This window comes from Lucilia cuprina, chromosome 5 (genome assembly GCF_022045245.1).
Source record: "Lucilia cuprina isolate Lc7/37 chromosome 5, ASM2204524v1, whole genome shotgun sequence".
Taxonomy (NCBI): Eukaryota; Metazoa; Arthropoda; class Insecta; order Diptera; family Calliphoridae; genus Lucilia; species Lucilia cuprina.
The window spans coordinates 64,028,638-64,048,601 of NC_060953.1; the positions used below are offsets into that span (position 1 = coordinate 64,028,638).

The 19,964-nt window shown below is 29.1% G+C and overlaps 1 protein-coding gene across 3 annotated transcripts in view; it reads left to right on the top strand.

Moving 5' to 3' along the window:
- The window catches only part of LOC111682737 (breast cancer anti-estrogen resistance protein 1), a 79,739-nt gene that overhangs the window by 50,723 nt on the left and 9,052 nt on the right, over positions 1–19,964 (top strand). For all 3 annotated transcript variants that reach the window (XM_046951195.1, XM_046951196.1, XM_046951197.1), the window contains 2 exons: positions 6,718–6,861; positions 9,531–9,869. In XM_046951195.1, coding sequence (XP_046807151.1) covers positions 6,718–6,861; positions 9,531–9,869 — 483 coding nt within the window. The remainder of the gene's footprint in view (positions 1–6,717; positions 6,862–9,530; positions 9,870–19,964) is intronic.

The following is a 19,964-nucleotide window of genomic DNA, read 5'->3' on the forward strand; positions in this document are numbered from 1 at the left end:
TCTAGTCTATAGTCTAGTCTATAGTCTAGTCTATAGTCTAGTCTATAGTCTAGTCTATAGTCTAGTCTATAGTCTAGTCTATAGTCTATTCTATAGTCTAGTCTATAGTCTAGTCTATAGTCTAGTCTATAGTCTAGTCTATAGTCTAGTCTATAGTCTAGTCTATAGTCTAGTCTATAGTCTAGTCTATAGTCTAGTCTATAGTCTAGTCTATAGTCTAATCTATAGTCTAGTCTATAGTCCAGTCTATAGTCTAGTCTATAGTCTAGTCTATAGTCCAGTCTATAGTCTAGTCTATAGTCTAGTCTATAGTCTAGTCTATAGTCTAGTCTATATAGTCTAGTCTATAGTCTAGTCTATAGTCTAGTCTATAGTCTAGTCTACAGTCTAGTCTATAGTCTAGTCTATAGTCTAGTCTATAGTCTAGTCTATAGTCTAGTCTATAGTCTAGTTTATAGTCTAGTCTATAGTCTAGTCTATAGTCTAGTCTATAGTCTAGTCTATAGTCTAGTCTATAGTCTAGTCTATAGTCTAGTCTATAGTCTAGTCTATAGTCTAGTCTATAGTCTAGTCTATAGTCTAGTCTATAGTCTAGTCTATAGTTATAGTATAGTATATGTATAGTCTAGTTTTTAGTACGGGTAAAAAACTAATATATATTTGTAAAAGATTTTTATACAAATTTTCTGTCAAATTTGTTAAAAGTGAAACCAAACCTTGAATATTACGATAATTTTAAATATATAAAAAGGAAATTATCATAAAAAATTAATTATCTTTTTAATAATCCCCAGAAAAATAGATAACCTTTAAACAAATTATTTTAATATTAATACAATTTATTAAAAACTACACTAATCTGTTCGTGAGTGAGTCATAAGAAGAAAATATTTATAAAATTATTTTTAATTATATTACCAGGTTTAAAAATTTTATTATCTTTTCTTCAATATTCGATACCAGATTTTGGATTTAAATTACAAAGTCGAAAGTCTAAAGTTTAAAAAATTTTAAACAATAACTTTATAAAATTACAATTGCAATAATATAAATAATTTTTTTTTTACAAGCATCATATAGCAAAATTCATAGGCAAAATATAAAATTAAATTAAAGTAAAAGTAACTGAAAATGTTATCAGACAAAGAATTTGCCAAGTTTTTTTTAATTAAAACCAGAAAAACAACAAAATTATAGATTAATTAAAAAATAAAAGATTTTGATTAACTTTTAGTAACGGAAATATTTTATTATTTTAAATAAAAAGACTTAAAAGCCGAAAAAAAGGTCGTGGGTTTAGGAGATAAGATTTATTTTTGAAATTCAAGTGAATTATTACTTTTGTTTCTTTCAGAAAATTAAGAAAAATAAAACATTTTTTCTGATAATCTTTTCGTTTGTTTGAAAATGATGATTTGTAAACCATTTGAATGAAACAATAAATCCATTTGTCTTATTTATTGTTTCAATGTTGTTAATGCTTTTGAGTTTTTTTTTTCTTTTTTCTTTTTAAATTTGTAATTTGACTTTTAAGTCAAGTGTATTGTAAACAAATCATTTCCTCAATATATAAATATGTATATATACATGTTTTTTCCTCCATAATGCACTTTTAGTTTAAGTTTACTCTTTGGCTCTTGCATTTGTTGGCCCCATGCGCCATGTGTTATTTAAACTGACAGACACTGCGGACAGACGCATGGACAATTATGCACTTTCTTGAGTGAAGTTGTGTTGTATTTCAAAGAAGACACTTTATAGAGTTTTCAAAAAATATAAAAGTTTTTTAATAGATAGGTAACGGATGGAGAATTACTCTGGGGATTTAAAAACTTTTTTGCCAATAATAATTGCTTAACCCCCAAAAGGTCATGGCAAACAAATGGACTTTAGGGAATAGGGTTTTATTATTAATATGGTCTCAAATTTTTTTTGTAAATTAATCAGTATTATTTTTAATAATATAAACATTTACTTTAAAGTAAATTCATTAGGCTTCTTTTGGTTTAACTGTTACTTTTCTACTACTTGGTAAACTAAATTAGTTACCTTACTGTTTACAAGTAGTCAAAGAACATATTAATCGACTGTTCCTTATTTTGAATGAAATACGTTTAATAGTTGTACTAAATTCAAGTCGATGTAAAGACTATTGATTTCTTACTGTCTACTAGTAATCTGTAGCGTAATGAGCTTGTAATATTATTTTATTAAGCAAAATTTTTTAAATCAATAGAATTTTTTTGAAATTGCTGTTAGTCAATTAGATAGATAGATAGATAGATAGATAGATAGATAGATAGATAGATAGATAGATAGATAGATAGATAGATGGATAGATAGATAGGTAGATAGATAGATAGATAGATAGATAGATAGATAGATAGATAGATAGATAGATAGATATAGATAGATAGATAGATAGATAGATAGATAGATAGACAGACAGACAGACAGACAGATAGATAGATATATAGATATATAGATAGATAGATAGATAGATAGATAGATAGATAGATAGATAGATAGATAGATAGATAGATAGATAGATAAATAGATAGAAAGATAGAAAGATAGAAAGATAGATAGATAGATAGATAGATAGATAGATAGATAGATAGATAGATAGATAGATAGATAGATAGATAGATAGATAGATAGATAGATAGATAGATAGATAGATAGATAGATAGATAGATAGACAGATAGATAGAAAGAGAGATAGATAGATAGATAGATAGATAGATAGATAGATAGATAGATAGATAGATAGATAGATAGATAGATAGATAGATAGATAGATAGATAGATAGATAGATAGATAGATAGATAGATAGATAGATAGATAGATAGATAGATAGATAGATAGATAGATAGATAGATAGATAGATAGATAGATAGATAGATAGATAGATAGATAGATAGACAGATAGATAGATAGATAGATAGATGGATAGATAGATAGATAGATAGATAGATAGATAGATAGATAGATAGATAGATAGATAGATAGATAGATAGATAGATAGATAGATAGATAGATAGATAGATAGATAGATAGATAGATAGATAGATAGATAGATAGATAGATAGATAGATAGATAGATAGATGGACAGATAGATAGATACATAGATAGATAGATAGATAGATAGATAGATAGATAGATAGATAGATAGATAGATAGATAGATAGATAGATAGATAGATAGATAGATAGATAGATAGATAGATAGATAGATAGATAGATAGATAGATAGATAGATAATTAGATAGATAGATAGATAGATAGATAGATAGATAGATAGATAGATAGATGGATAGATAGATAGATAGATAGATAGATAGATAGATAGATAGATAGATAGATAGATAGATAGATAGATAGATAGATAGATAGATAGATAGATAGATAGATAGATAGATGTGATTCTATCATTCTATTCAAACTAAAGTCAAGACCATATACTAGATAATACTACCTCTTAAAACTTCTTAACTTAGTTAAGTAGTTTGTTCATACTATGTATGAAATTTTCTTATTCTATATGAAAATGGTTTGTTAACTTTGTTTCATAACATTTATTTTTCCATGTTCTGCTTGAATTCTTGACTTAAACTTAATACACCTACTCTGGCGCGTATAGCGTACATTTGCATGAAAATAAAACCAAACTAAACGTTTGAAAGATACAGACATTTATTCATTCATTTGTTCACTCTCTTTACGAGTATTGAAATCTTGTTTTTTGTTCAGTTTTTCTTTATTTTATTTCTATTTTTATGTGGATTTTTTCAATTAGCATGGTGTCATATAAAGTAAAAATAAAATAATATAAAATAAAATAAAAGTAAATAAAGTACGTATACAATAAAATAATCCAAAAAAAAAGAAAACTAAACTAAAGAAGCAAATAAAAATAAATTTCAAACAAGAAACCAACGTTTTTTTTTTTTCTAAAATTCAAATGTTTGTTACTCATGCAAAATGCATTAAAAAAAATTATTTTCCCTCCCGGTTGATTTTTTGTTTATGAATGCAGCAGTAACGATATTTTATTTCAAATGTCTGAAATGATTTTTATGAATTTTACAAGCTATTAATGGGTGGTTCCATAAGAAAATTTTATTCAAGATTTCTTATAAACGTTAGTGAGATCACTTTCGGCAGGAATGGGCAGATAGTAAGTCAGACTTCGACAGAGAGTAACAAATGAGATCTCTGAGACAATAAATCAAAATGTTTGTTAAGAGAGCTCTTTGCCTATGCCTATTTTTAGATCAGTTTAACCATTAAGAGCCAAACTTAGGATTGACATTATTTTCGAATAATTTTTATCGTATAGAAAATACCATAATTTATCTAGATACAAAACTGTAACACTGTCATGATTTACAAGCAGATATAAATACATTGTTTTCAAAATGTAACGTACAACATTGTAAGAGTTTGTTTTTTTTTTTTGAAAGTGATTTCATAAATTATAAACTAAAAATTACAAATGTAATTGTAATTGTAAAATAAATACAAATTACTGACGACGACTTCACAGCCATTTAAAAGTCAAAATTTGTTCAAATTTTTTACATAAGTAGAGTGGTAATGGTTAAATGTCGTTGTTTTTTCTTTCTACAACGAAGTCGACAATTTGACATTTTAAAGTGGTGGTAATAATTTTTTGTTAAATATTTTTTTTTTTGTATTTTAATGTATGTCAAAATGTGATACAATGTTTTTTTTTCTGCAATATAAATATGATTTAGTTTATGAAACAAAATTTAACAACTTAAAAGGTCGAAACTCTAAAAACTACAAGCCAATTTTATTCAAAACAAAACATTTTCAAAAAGAGTTTCCGCTTAAGTTTTTTTCTTCAAAGTTGCGTGTGGTTTTGTTTTCTAAAGCCATTAAAAAACACTCTGACAATTAACAAAAAAAAAAAACACAATTTGAAATATTTTAAACACTTCAAAATATAAATGAAAACAAAACAAGTAAACGCGACAATAAAGAGTTAAAAACAAAAGACGAAGTTTATTTTGTACAAAAAAAAATATTAAACTTTTTGAACTTGAACATTGGGTAGAAGAGCAGCAACATTTTTGCAAAACAGAATCTGAAATAATTATACAAAGAAACAGCTAATAATAGGGGTATTCATAAAATTGTTTAAGCAGTATGTTGCTTTTATGTTATTTCATCGTGCAATCAAGATTACAAATCATACTTTAGTCGAAACAGTAGACCAAATTATTGTCCTGACTATAGATTAGATTGTATGCAAGACTATAGATCAGATTATAGTCAAAACTATAGACTAGATTATAGATCAAACTCAAGTCAAGTAGCCACGCTAGAACATAGTCAAGACTTAGATTAGACTCTTTTGTCTAAAGGATATGGAGCATAGTCAATACTACAGATCACAATTTAGTCAAGATTTTAAAACAGACTTTCAAAACTTTAGACCAGATTACAGACAAGACATCAGTCACGACTACAGACCAGACTAGAGACGAAACAATAGATCAAACTATAGTATAGACTATCGACTAAACTATTATCATGGCTACTGTTAATACTATTGACTAGACCAGACTGTGGACAACATTATAGATCAGACAATGGTCAAGACTTTATAGAAGACTTGAGGCTAGAGTCGAGACAATAGACCAAACTATAGTCTAGAGTCTAGGCTATAGAAAAGACTATGGTTAACACTATTGTCTAGATTAGACTATAGTTAAGACTGCAGACAAGACTATAGACCAGACAATAGTCAAGACTACAAACTAGACTACGTCTATGGCTATAGGTCAGATTAGAGTCAAGACTATAAACAATCTTTAGTCCAGATTAGAGACTAGTCAGAACTATAGTCATGACTATAATCTAGACTATTTAGATCAGTCTAGAGACATAGACCAGACTAGGGTAAAGATTACAGACAAGACCATAGGTACGACTACATATCGAACTGTAGTGAGGACTATTATCCTGAATAGGTTGCAGACTATGGACCAAACTATTTTCAAGACAATAGTTAAGAGAATATGACAGTTATATATAGATTATATACTAAAATGTGATCAATACTAAGCATCAGACTATAATCAAAACAACCGATACTATATAGACCAAACTGAAGCCAAATCTAAATACTAGGCCACACTCTAGTCTAAACATCATAATATGTTAAGGCTCTGGACCAAAGTATAATTACGACTACTGATCCAATGATAATTAAAACTATAGACAAGATTACAGTCTGGACTATATACAAGACATGTCAAAACCAAGTCACTGACCTATAATTAAGAATATAACACAGACTCCAGCCTAGATTATAGACCGGACCGGATATATAGTGTTGATATAGTATAATCTAGTTAACACTATATTCCAGATTATAAACCAAACTGTAATGAAGACGATAGTCTAGACTAACTATACACAAATCCATTATAAGACAGTTAATTGTATAAATACAGAATACGCTAAAACTGTGAACACTATAAATAATTTTTTAATAAAGAATTTCAAAAATTTCCTGCCTCTTAAAACATCTTAACTTTGAACATCATCTTAATGCAAAAAAAAACCCACAAATATCATTTCCCAGAATCTTAATTTTATGATTCTTTACTCCATTATATACATATCTTAAAAAATAACTTCTAATTTATCTTTTCTTTTTCTACTCTCTTCTTTAATTTTAGAAACTCTATGCCAAAGCATTATATGATAATATAGCTGACTCACCCGATGAATTGGCCTTCAGAAAGGGCGACATACTTGCTGTCATTGAACAGGACACTGATGGTCTTGTTGGTTGGTGGCTGTGTACATTACGCGGTCGTCAGGTAAGTGTTAGAGGAAGAAAACACTCAATGATCTCATTCATTCACATTCGCTCTGTAAGACACTTTTATTCTCATGTAAGATCATCATCATGATCATGTTGATGCTGATGCCATTCAGGCATAGAGATTGCATTAACACTCACTTTTATTTTTATATTTTCACAAAATTCGCATCATCTTTTTATGGTGTTTTGATTTGTATAAAAATAACGTAGACGGATCGTGAAATTAAAAATAAATTTTGTTCTAAGTCTTTATACGAACATTTATGGAAATAACCCTTCAAGCTGTAATAAAAGCAAAAAAGAAATAAAATTTAAATAAATTTAATGTGGTTAAATCAAAATCAAACAAGTGTTGCTGTGAAATAAGTCTTAAAGAAGTTTTTTTTTTTTTTATTTCTATAAATGCATAAAAACTAAAACATTTAGGTGCCATTCTTGATTTCCTTTTAAACATCGAGAACAACATTAAAACATGTAGCAAATATGCATGTATGAAAAAAATCATGCTTCGTCTGTCAATCAAAATTAAAACAGATTTCCTTTTCATCAGCTACACTGGGGAGAAGTGACTGCTTTGGCTGCCAGGCAGGCAGGCAAAACATACACACACTCTTAAGTGTGTGTGTGTTTGTGGGTCTTACAAAGTTTTAAACATTATTCAACGACATGGTAAATTATAGTTAATCATAAAATTAGTTCATCGAGTTGAAAATATTTGTAATTTATTTTGATTACCCCCTCCCAATGTGATGTGACTCCTTTAGATTTATTCTCTCTGTGTAAGCTCTTGCAGTTTGCCGATGGAGTTATTTTTTTTCGTGACTTTTGCATATTGCAAAAATCTAAATCAATCTTAGCGTTTAATTTAGTTTAGGAATCAAAAAAAAGGAAATTGTGAATTAAAAGAATATAATTTAAAAGTAAATGAATTGTCTTTAAGCATTTTATTATTGGAAATTCTATAATTCATCCGAAGACAATTTCAAAAAAAAAATGCTTGGGGTTTCACATAACGATAATAAAAAATAATGGTTTGAGATATGTTTATTCTCATGGCAAAATTAGTAATAATTGTCAAGCGACCACAATGCTGACTTAATTTTCTTACATTGTAACTTAAAGGTCAGTTGATTCTTAACGCTACCATAACGAATATAGACTAGAGTATTACTAACAAAACTGGAAAATACTACACTATCTGGGACTACAGACCAGACTATAGTCAGGCTTACATCAAGATTATATTCAATACTATAGTCTACACATTCGTCCAGTTTATATAAACGACTTGTGGACTGGACTGTATTTAAGTCTAACGATTAGACTAGAGGTAAGACGATAGTAAACTAGACTATAGAAAATACGTAAGACTAGACTATAGAATAAACTATGGGCTAGATTATAGATTAGACCACACACTATACTAGAGACTGGACTATAGACTGCATTATAGAATAGACCACAGGCTACACTATAGGCTAGACTATAGACAAGACTATAGACTAGTCTATAGACTAGACTATAAACTAGACTATATACTGGACTATAGACTAAAGACTAGATTATAATCTAGTCTACAGACTAGACTATAGACTATAGACTAGACTATAGACTAGACTATTGGCTAGACTATAGACTAGACTATAGACTAGACTATAGACTAGACTATAGACTATACTATAGACTATACTATAGACTATACTATAGACTATACAATAGACTATACTATAGACCAAACTTTAGGCTAGAGTATAGACTAGATTATAGACTAGATTATAGACCAGACTATAGACTAGACTATAGACTAGACTATAGACTAGATTATAGACTATAGACCAGACTTTTTATAAACTAATAGACTATAGACTAGAATATATACCTGGCTAGAGACTAGACCGTAATAGTTTAGACTATATTATAGAATATTAGATTATACACCACTATAGTCTAGACAAGATTATAGACTAGACTATACACTACACTATAGACCAAACTGTAGACTAGTCTATAGACTCGACTATAGATAAAGCTATAGACTAGACTAAATACTATATTATAGGCTAGACTTAACTATAGACTGGATTATATTCATAAAATGTAACAAATTCCATAAACTAGACTATAGATTACACTATAGACTATACTATAAACTCTAGACAAGATTATATACTAAACTATCCTATAAGTAGTCAAGAATAATGACTAGTCAATTCATAACATCATTTCAATTTTTTAAAATTATTTCAATAAATTGCCATTGTAATCACACAAGTCCTTGAAAATTCAGCAAGTTCATAACGCCCTTAAGATTTTCCCCACCGACGGATAATGGAATCTGTAAAATTCTTGTCAATTTAAATACCAGACTCACAAATATTCCAAACAGTTCAAGTGGCGTTTTACTGTTGGCCTTACACTTAAAAACACAAATTTCAATAAAAAAAATCTTCAAAAGAAAATCCATAATTTCAAGTAAATAACATTTCAGCAAAATAAAACCACATGTCTTGTCTTCCTTGTTCAAGGTTCATTAAATACATATTTAAAAAATATAAATAAAAATAATCAAATAATAAACACATTACGAGAAAAGAAAATCAAGAAAAGACAATAAAAATACAAAAACAAATTGTACACGACTCATTAAACATTTTATTTTTGCAGGGTCTTTGTCCTGGTAATCGTTTGAGAATTTTAAATTCATACGATTCGGGTTGTTTTTCACCATCGCCGTCCTCCTCGCCCTGTCCCTCGTTGGCAGCCAGTACTGCCACTTTAAATAGTTCAATTTGTTCGGCGGACATTTATGAAAATACCTCGATAATCAGTGGCTCCGGCAGTAGTGCCAATGGCAGTGGTAGCGGTTATATTAGCGCCAGTCAAAGCAACATAACAACAACATCTTCAACAAGCTGTACAACAGTAACTAACTCCTCAAACTTGCAACAGCAGCAGACACAACGACAGGGTACACGAAGGTCATGGCATGTGTCGCCCAACAAGGTAAGTTTAGTTTACATTACACTAGATGTTGTAGTTGAATTGTTTTTTGTTTTTTCATTATTGAGTGTGTGCGTTTTTCACAAGGAAGAAGAAAATGTCCAGACCCAAAAGTGCCAACAGACATTTTAAAAATAAAACAAAAATAATGTACAGGTTTCGTTTGTCTTTTTTTGTTGTTTTGGCGAGTCTACTTTGAAATGAGAAATTTCTTCATTTCACGCTTGGTCTGCGTATGTGTGTTGGTTTCTGTTTAGTATCTGGGTTTTATCTTTCCAGGCAACTTTTGTAGTGCCACCACATTCATATTTGCTACATACAACCGTTACTTGTCTCTTGGTTTATTTGTTGGTTGATTTTTCTGCTTTTTTACAAAATTTCTTAAACGCATTGAAATTAAATTTTTTTCTGTGCATATTTTGGCTTTTATATCACTGCTGCTGTGGCAGCCACAAGAAACATGACATTCAGTGGGAAAGTTTGTTGTAAAAATGAAAACTCATCGCTAAAACACCACATGCAGGATCTCTTTTGTTTTTGTTTTCATTTTCAGTCTGTTTGAAATCATAATTTGCAGTGGAAATAAAACTCAATTGCATGCATGAGACTTAAAAGTGACCATCTTAAGAAAAATGTATTTTCGATTAGGACCAAAAGAGATGTTATGTTGAATTTTCGGAAAAAATTAAGATTTTTATTCACTACCACTGGGGTCAGAGGTCAAATTATAATCTACAATCAATAACAGCACGATTCTAGTCTATAGATTAGACTACAGTCTAGTCTATAGTCTAATCTATAGTCTAGTCTGTAGTCTGTAGTCTAATAAATAGTCTAGTCTATAGTCTAGTCTATAGTCTAGTCTATAGTCTAGTCTATAGTCTAGTCTATAGTCTAGTCTATAGTCTAGTCTATAGTCTAGTCTATAGTCTAGTCTATAGTCTAGTTTATAGTCTAGTCTATAGTCTAGTCTATAGTCTAATCTATAGTCTAGTCTATAGTCTAGTCTATAGTCTAGTTTATAGTCTAGTCTATAGTCTAGTCTATAGTCTAGTTTATAGTCTAGTTTATAGTCTAGTCTATAGTCTAGTCTATAGTCTAGTCTATAGTCTAGTCTATAGTCTAGTCTAAAGTCTAGTCTATAGTCTAGTCTATAGTCTAGTCTATAGTCTAGTCTATAGTCTAGTCTATAGTCTAGTCTATAGTCTAGTCTATAGTCTAGTCTATAGTCTAGTCTATAGTCTAGTCTATAGTCTAGTCTATAGTCTAGTCTATAGTCTAGTCTGTAGTCTAGTCTATAGTCTAGTCTATAGTCTAGTCTATAGTCTAGTCTGTAGTCTAGTCTATAGTCTAGTCTATAGTCTAGTCTGTAGTCTAGTCCATAGTCTAGTCTATAGTCTAGTCTATAGTATAGTCTATAGTCTAGTCTATAGTCTAGTCTATAGTCTAGTCTATAGTCTAGTCTATAGTCTAGTCTATAGTCTAGTCTATAGTCTAGTCTATAGTCTAGCCTTTAGTCTAGTCTATAGTCTAGTCTGTAGTCAAGTCTATAGTCTAGTCTATAGTCTAGCCTACTCAAAAGTTTTCATAATTTTTGTGATGGTCACATACTTAGTTTAAGCTGTTAAAACTGTTTAAGTTGACCGCTGCTACAGCCGGCTGTATGCGCACTTATGTTGGTTGGTGGCTCATTAATAAACGCCTTGCAGATTGAAATTGTGGCGCCTTTTTTGTGTTTGCGTATTTATTTTTTGCTTTTGTAACTTTTGCTTTACATGTTGCCTAATGCACACGGCTACAGCAAATAACAAAAACAAGAGAAAAATACAAGTGAAAGGAGCCTGTTTTCTGTCATTTTTGTTAAAATACTACAAAACAAAAAAAGACAAAAACCAAACTACTCTTCGAAATCTTATTTAATGCAAATAAGCAGAAAAATTGTCATATTTTTCAAATTCAATGATTTTGCACTTGAAATCGTTTATCTTGTGTAATTTAAATGTCATTTATTTTACTGCTCGTGGTTGCAATTATGATTAGTGCAACAGCTATGGGGCATAAACTACAAACACAACAAAACATGAATTTAATGCGCTGCATAATCCCAGTGGTTGTGCCTGCTCGCTTGGCTTATCGCAATTTTATGCCTGTATGCTCAATAAATCTGAGATATGGAAAACGGGAGCAAAAAAAGGAAATTATAAATTTAGAAAAAATTCAATTCAAATCTATTAAAACTTAGAAAAGCACAATATTGCCATAAATTGCGTTAACTTGAAATGAGAACTAACGCTGAAATGTAATTAGAACAGCGATATTAACTAAAAGCAAATATTAAATTATTTTATCCTGTTTCTTTAGCAAAAATTTATCTTACTGTATTTTTTTTTGCTTAATTCTTAACCTTATAATTTAAAAATCTTATCTAAATTTTGGTAAAAGAGTTTCTTACTTTTTCCTCTGTATATGAAAATTGTTTTTCTACAAAACTAATTTTGAAAATTGTTTTATAACCTCAAGGAGGAACAGTGTAAAAAATTAAACTCATGTGCATTAATATTTGTTGCCTTAATGTTTTTCTTTTCACATCTAAAATGCAGAAGATATATTTTTATGTATATAGAGACACATGATAAACATTATTAGGGAGGGTACACATTTTTAGACTAGACCATAGACTGGACTATAGACTAGACTATAGACTAGACTATAAACCAGACTATAGACTAGATTATAAAACAGACTATAGACAAGACTATATACTAGACTATAGACTAGACTATAGACTAGACCATAGACTAGACTATAGACTAGACTATAGACTAGACTATAGACTAGACTATAGACTAGACTATAGACTAGACTATAGACTAGACTATAGACTAGACTATAGACTAAACTATAGACTAGACTATAGACTAGACTATAGACTAGACTATAGACTAGACTATAGACTAGACTATAGACTAGACTATAGACTAGACTATAGACTAGACTATAGACTATACTATAGACTAGACTATAGACTAGACTATAGACTAGACTATAGACTAGACTATAGACTAGACTATAGACTAGACTATAGACTAGACTATAGACTAGACTATAGACTAGACTATAGACTAGACTATAGACTAGACTATAGACTAGACTATAGACTAGACTATAGACTAGACTATAGACTAGACTATAGACTAGACTATAGACTAGACTATAGACTAGACTATAGACTAGACTATAGACTAGACTATAGACTAGACTATAGACTAGACTATAGACTAGACTATAGACTAGACTATAGACTAGACTATAGACTAGACTATAGACTAGACTATAGACTAGACTATAGACTAGACTAAGACTAGACTATAGACTAGACTATAGACTAGACTATAGACTAGACTATAGACTAGACTATAGACTAGACTATAGACTAGACTATAGACTAGACTATAGACTAGACTATAGACTAGACTATAGACTAGACTATAGACTAGACTATAGACTAGACTATAGACTAGACTATAGACTAGACTATAGACTAGACTATAGACAAGACTATAGAAGACTATAGACTAGACTATAGACTAGACTAAGACTAGACTATAGACTAGACTATAGACTAGACTATAGACTAGACTATAGACTAGACTATAGACTAGACTATAGACTAGACTATAGACTAGACTATAGACTAGACTATAGACTAGACTATAGACTAGACTATAGACTAGACTATAGACTAGACTATAGACTAGACTATAGACTAGACTATAGACTAGACTATAGACTAGACTATAGACTAGACTATAGACTAGACTATAGACTAGACTATAGACTAGACTATAGACTAGACTATAGACTAGACTATAGACTAGACTATAGACTAGACTATAGACTAGACTATAGACTAGACTATAGACTAGACTATAGACTAGACTATAGACTAGACTATAGACTAGACTATAGACTAGACTATAGACTAGACTATAGACTAGACTATAGACTAGACTATAGACTAGACTATAGACTAGACTATAGACTAGACTATAGACTAGACTATAGACTAGACTATAGACTAGACTATAGACTACTATAGACTATAGACTATAGACTATAGACTAGACTATAGACTAGACTATAGACTAGACTATAGACTAGACTATAGACTAGACTATAGACTAGACTATAGACTAGACTATAGACTAGACTATAGACTAGACTATAGACTAGACAATAGACTAGACTATAGACTAGACTATAGACTAGACTATAGACTAGACTATAGACTAGACTATAGACTAGACTATAGACTAGACTATAGACTAGACTATAGACTAGACTTTAGACTAGACTATAGACTAGACTATAGACTAGACTTTAGACTAGACTATAGACTAGACTAAAGACTTGACTATAGACTAGACTATAGACTAGACTATAGACTAGACTATAGACTAGACTATAGACTAGACTATAGACTAGACTATAGACTAGACTATAGACTAGACTATAGACTAGACTATAGACTAGACTATAGACTAGACTATAGACTAGACTATAGACTAGACTATAGACTAGACTATAGACTAGACTATAGACTAGACTATAGACTAGACTATAGACTAGACTATAGACTAGACTATAGACTAGACTATAGACTAGACTATAGACTAGACTATAGACTAGACTATAGACTACTAGACTAGACTATAGACTAGACTATAGACTAGACTATAGACTAGACTATAGACTAGACTATAGACTAGACTATAGACTAGACTATAGACTAGACTATAGACTATGCTATAGACTAGACTACATTATGGACTAGACTATTGACTAGACTATAGATTGGACTATAGACTAGACTATAGATTAGACTGTATACTAGGCTCGACTAGATTTTAGGCTAGACTATAGACTATATTATAGATTTGATTTAACTTTAGCCTAAAATCTTTGTAACGTCCTAAGAAAATTTACTAAATCCATTACGAAAATGAAACTTTACACAATAAGAAACCAAAATTAACAAATTTTCAAAGATAAGAAAATTTCAATTTACTTGACATACATTGAAAAAAAAAAACTGGAAACTTTAAGTTAAATACCCCCTCGAAAAAAATCGAAATTAAAAAAATTTACAGACATTGCACTTGCATGCAGCAATTATATTTTTCAATTTTTTAAATACAGCAAAAAGTTGACGGCAAATAAAACCCACACATTAAAATCACGATATATATTGGACAGAGGCAAAAAATTAAAACAAATATTACAAAAAAAAAAAATTATATAATTTTTTATAAAGAAATATTGCCGAAATTAATGAAGGTATATAAAAACAAAAAACTGGCAAATCTTTGACTGTTACATGTTAACACCATAACCATAATAGTGGAGAAAAAAAAAAAAAAACAAAACGTCAAAAGACACCTACATGAGTTTTAATGTTGTTCTGGTATCGATACGAGATTAGAAGTCTATTAAATCGAGTTGGTTGGTAGTTTAAAATTTTATGAATGAAAACGATTGTTTACTACATGTTCAAGTCTTTAAATGCTTGGTTTAAGAACAACTATTTAGACACACTTTGAAATCTATACCCACCACTAACGGCCAGAGTTATAGTTGAATTAAAGTTTGAATGAATGAATGAAACCCAGAAACTGAATGGAAGCAAACGTGTTATTCTTACTTTTATTGAAATTTTTTTATTTCGTCGTATTGTAGATAAATAGTTTCTTAGAATTTAGAGCGGAAATGTAAATTGTGTTAAAAAACATACATTCAATTTTAAATATAAAAATTTATATAAACAACAACCCACTATAAAATACACATATGTATTAGCAATATATTGGTGACAAATTTTTGTATTTTTATTGTTGTTTTTTATTACAATTTCATTAGGAAAACATTAAAACAAATGTGAAATGTAAATTAATTTTAAGAAGAAAATTTCAAAAATTTTAATTGTTTACATTTATTGTATTTCAAAACGTGCAGTTTAGTTAAATTTTATTTAAAATTGAACTTTTTGTTTAAAATTTTTATAAGCTTTCGTTTTGAATTATGTTTGCAACGAGATTATATTTGATTTTTTTCAGTATTTGTAGCTTAATTGCAAACAAATTTTTAAAAATTTTTAAATTTTATAAGGTTTAACCTTTGACCTGTGGTTTGAAAATAAACCAATTTAGCATTTGTATAGAAACTGCATGTCGTCAGCTTCACTGACACATTTTAATTAAAAATGCTTAACCTTTGACCTCAGCTTTAAAAGGTCAAGTTTAAGCATTTACCTTTAACCTTGATTTTACTAATATTAAAATTTGGTAAAATTTATTTTATAAAAATAGATTTACAAACAGATTTTAACATTTTCTTATATTTTCTTTAAAAATTACAGATATTGACAAGTTTGACCTTTGAATTGAGCTTCAATCGACTTTTTGTAAAAAAAGTCGAAAATTCGAAGTCGACTTTGTAAATAAAAGTTGAAAACTCAAAAATTTAAAAAAAGTAGAAAAAAGTCAAAAACTCTAAAATAGTCGGAAAAATTGAAAAAATATAAAAAAAGTCGAATAAAGTCTAAAAGTAGAAAAAAAAAATCGAAAAGTCGAAGATAGTCAAAAAGTCGGAAAAAGTCAAAAAAGTCGAAAAGTCGACTAATTATAAAATACTAAAAGTCGAAAAGTCCACTTTTAACTCAATGAAAAAAGTCGAAAAATCGACTTTGCGTAAAATGCAAAAAGTTGAAAACACGACTTTTAACTAAATACAAAAAGTTGAAAAGTCGACTTTTCTTTTCAATTTTAGAACCCTAATAGTATTGTCTAAAAGTAACTTCTAGTTAAACATCATCTAAAAACACAAGTATTGATAAGTTTATGCTGAGTCTATCTAATAATGTTCTTCCGTCTGTGATACTAAGTGGACCCAGTAATACTACTCTCATCGATATTTATGTTCATATGTTTCAAACGGTAATACACCCATATTCTTATTGTCTAAAACTAACTTCTAGTTAAACATTAGTTTAACCTCTTATAACACAAACACAAACACACGCCGAGACTTGTTGATTTCTTAAGAATTTCGTAACAAGTTTTTTCTAAGTTTGAAAAAATCTTGGCAGAAAAAAAATAACAACCTCTAGCCACAGTAGGCAGTAGTTAAGTTCCTTGAGCCTACATATGGTCAATAACCACAACAGACATGTATTCAACAGACAAAAGCAGTAGCAACAAAACTGTCTTTATCTTTCTTACTCTCTATGGAACACACAACCCCTGATCTCCTCTCTAGTATGTATCAAGACAGTTTTTAAAATTTTGATTAGTTGCTTTTAATTTTTTGGCAAGACTTCTTGACAATAAAAGAAATAAAGAAAGAAATAAAAATAAAAGGAAATATAGCAGCAACACAAATTTACAGTTTTGTTAAGTTGTTTGTTTCTTCTTTTACCTGTAGTTTTAAGGATGGACTGAGTTTGCAACAATTGGCTATGTTTTGTCTGTTTGTCATTGTAGGAGCCTGTAGCAAATGTCTGTCCTTTTGTGTTTTTTGTTTTCAGTCTAACTGATACTTTTGTCTCTTTAAACCATTCATGTTCGTTCGTTTAAGCCTTTTTGGTCATTTAACCATTTTGGTTAAAGAAATCCCAGTTTAAAAATTTGTATTTAAACATTTATTTATAAAAAAAGACTTTGCTGATGAGTGAGTAAAATATGTCATTAAGTTGTTGTTGTTGTTGTTGTTGCTGCTGTTATTGTAGTTGCTTTGTCAATATAACCAAAAATGGCTTTAAAATTTATTTCAAATACCACAAAATGTTGCAGCCACAATTACATCTACAATATGTTTTGTATTTCTGTTGTTGTTGTTTAAATATGTTAACGTTTGCATAAATATGTAATATTAAAAGCATAACCAATTACATGATACCCTGCATTTTCTATAAATGTGAAGAGACTTTTGAAAGATGGCCCTATATCGGGAATTGAATCAAATTTTAAGAGAATTTAGTCATTTATTATTTCTTTAAGGAATTGTATTATTAATTAAGGAGAAGTTGAAGATTACTAAAGGAATCCAGGTTCTATAAGGAATCGACCTCTTTTAAATATGTTTTTTTTTTACATTTGGCTACTATCGGACCTGTTGTACCCTCTGATGGAAATCGATCCCATGATCTTTGTTTAGACTGACTACAAGACTCTTAAATTATTTCAATTTTATAATGAAAAAACTTTAGAAGACAAACATTGCAAAGAACAAACACTAAGAGGTGTAGGGTATTTAAATTTTGTATGTAAAATGATACTTTAGGGTATTTAAAATTATTTTGCATTGTGGTATATTTAAAATGCTTAATAGAACATTTTTAAAACGTTTATGGCGGTTAAATAGTTTTACAATACTTGATATTTTCTGTCTGATTTCAGCAATATTTTAAATAAGCTTTTGAAAAGACTACAGCTACTGTAAATACTAATTTTATGTCAAGTATAAAATTTCATTGGTTTAAACAAAAATAAAATGACAAAACATAATGTGGTGGAAAAAACTCTTTTTTACATTTTTATATAATATTTTGTGTTAAATCCGCACCTTATTATCTCAATATTAAAACATATATTTCTATATATATTTATCTTAACAAATCATAAATTCAATTTTCGTACAATAATCATAATTTGTATGTACATAAACATAATATTCATATGTATTTCAAATCAATATTAAATGAATTTATAAATATATTTCTATACATATATAGCATATTGTTAAAAGTCATGCTATTATTAAAGCTCTAACTTCAGTTTGCTGTATTCCCAATCAAATAGTGTACCACTCCTTTGAAAAAACAAAACTCATAAAGTTTATGCAAACAGATAGAGATAATAGAAACAACAACAATGAAAATAAATAAATAAAGTGTTATAATAACTTTATTGGGATTACATGTCAAATCTACAACTTCAAGACCACCCCTCTCGACTAGATACTTCACACACGTTCCTTGTTTGTATGTATGTGTTAACGTATAGGAGAAAATGAAATTTATTAGAATTTAGGTCAGGACTTGACAGGGATAGGTTGCTGCTAACATTGGCTACTGTTTGCGAATGTTTGGATTAAGGTTTATTTTATCAGAAATTGATTCACGTTATAAATATTGTGGTAAATAAAAATTACACAGCTGTTTGGAAATGCCAAAATTAAATTATTAAATTTGCAACCCAGTAAACAAATTTTGTTTAAAAATTGATATTTTTTAAATTCTTCTAGTTGAGTTCTAGTTTAGTTCTAGTTCAGTTTTTTTTTAAATTCTTCTAGTTGAGTTCTATTTGAGTTCTAGTTCAGTTCCAGTTCAGTTCCAGTTCAGTTCTAGTTCAGTTCCAGTTCAGTTCTAGTTTAGTTCTAGTTCAGTTCTAGTTCAGTTCTAGTTCAGTTCTGGTTCAGTTCTAGTTCAGTTCTAGTTCAGTTCTAGTTCAGTTCTAGTTCAGTTCTAGTTCAGTTCTAGTTCAGTTCTAGTTCAGTTCTAGTTCAGTTCTAGTTCAGTTCTAGTTCAGTTCTAGTTCAGTTCTAGTTCAGTTCTAGTTCAGTTCTAGTTCAGTTCTAGTTCAGTTCTAGTTTAGTCCTACTTCAGTTCTAGTTCTGTTTAAAGAAATTTTAAATTTTTTTAATAAAAATCTTCTATAAAAAGTTAAATTTTGTAAAGAATCATAATTTTTCCCAACATTTTTTAAGATTTTTCTTGGAAACTTTACCCGCATATTCTTGACATAAAGACCCTAATTCTGAAAAATTTGTTTATCATTCATATCATTTATCATAATTGCACCCACCACCACACACAGTTTGTGGTAATTTTAAACCAAAAGCAAAAAATATATATATAACAAAAACAAAAACCTCTTTAAACTCATGACAAATTAAAATAAAAATTTTGTACCTCAATTATTATTGTTTTCACACATTTTGTTTACACGAAAAAAACAGCAAAACAAAAATTATTATTGGACTTTTATCTTTTAAAAATAACTGAAGTTGAGTCATTACCGGATATTGGAATAAAACGAAAAA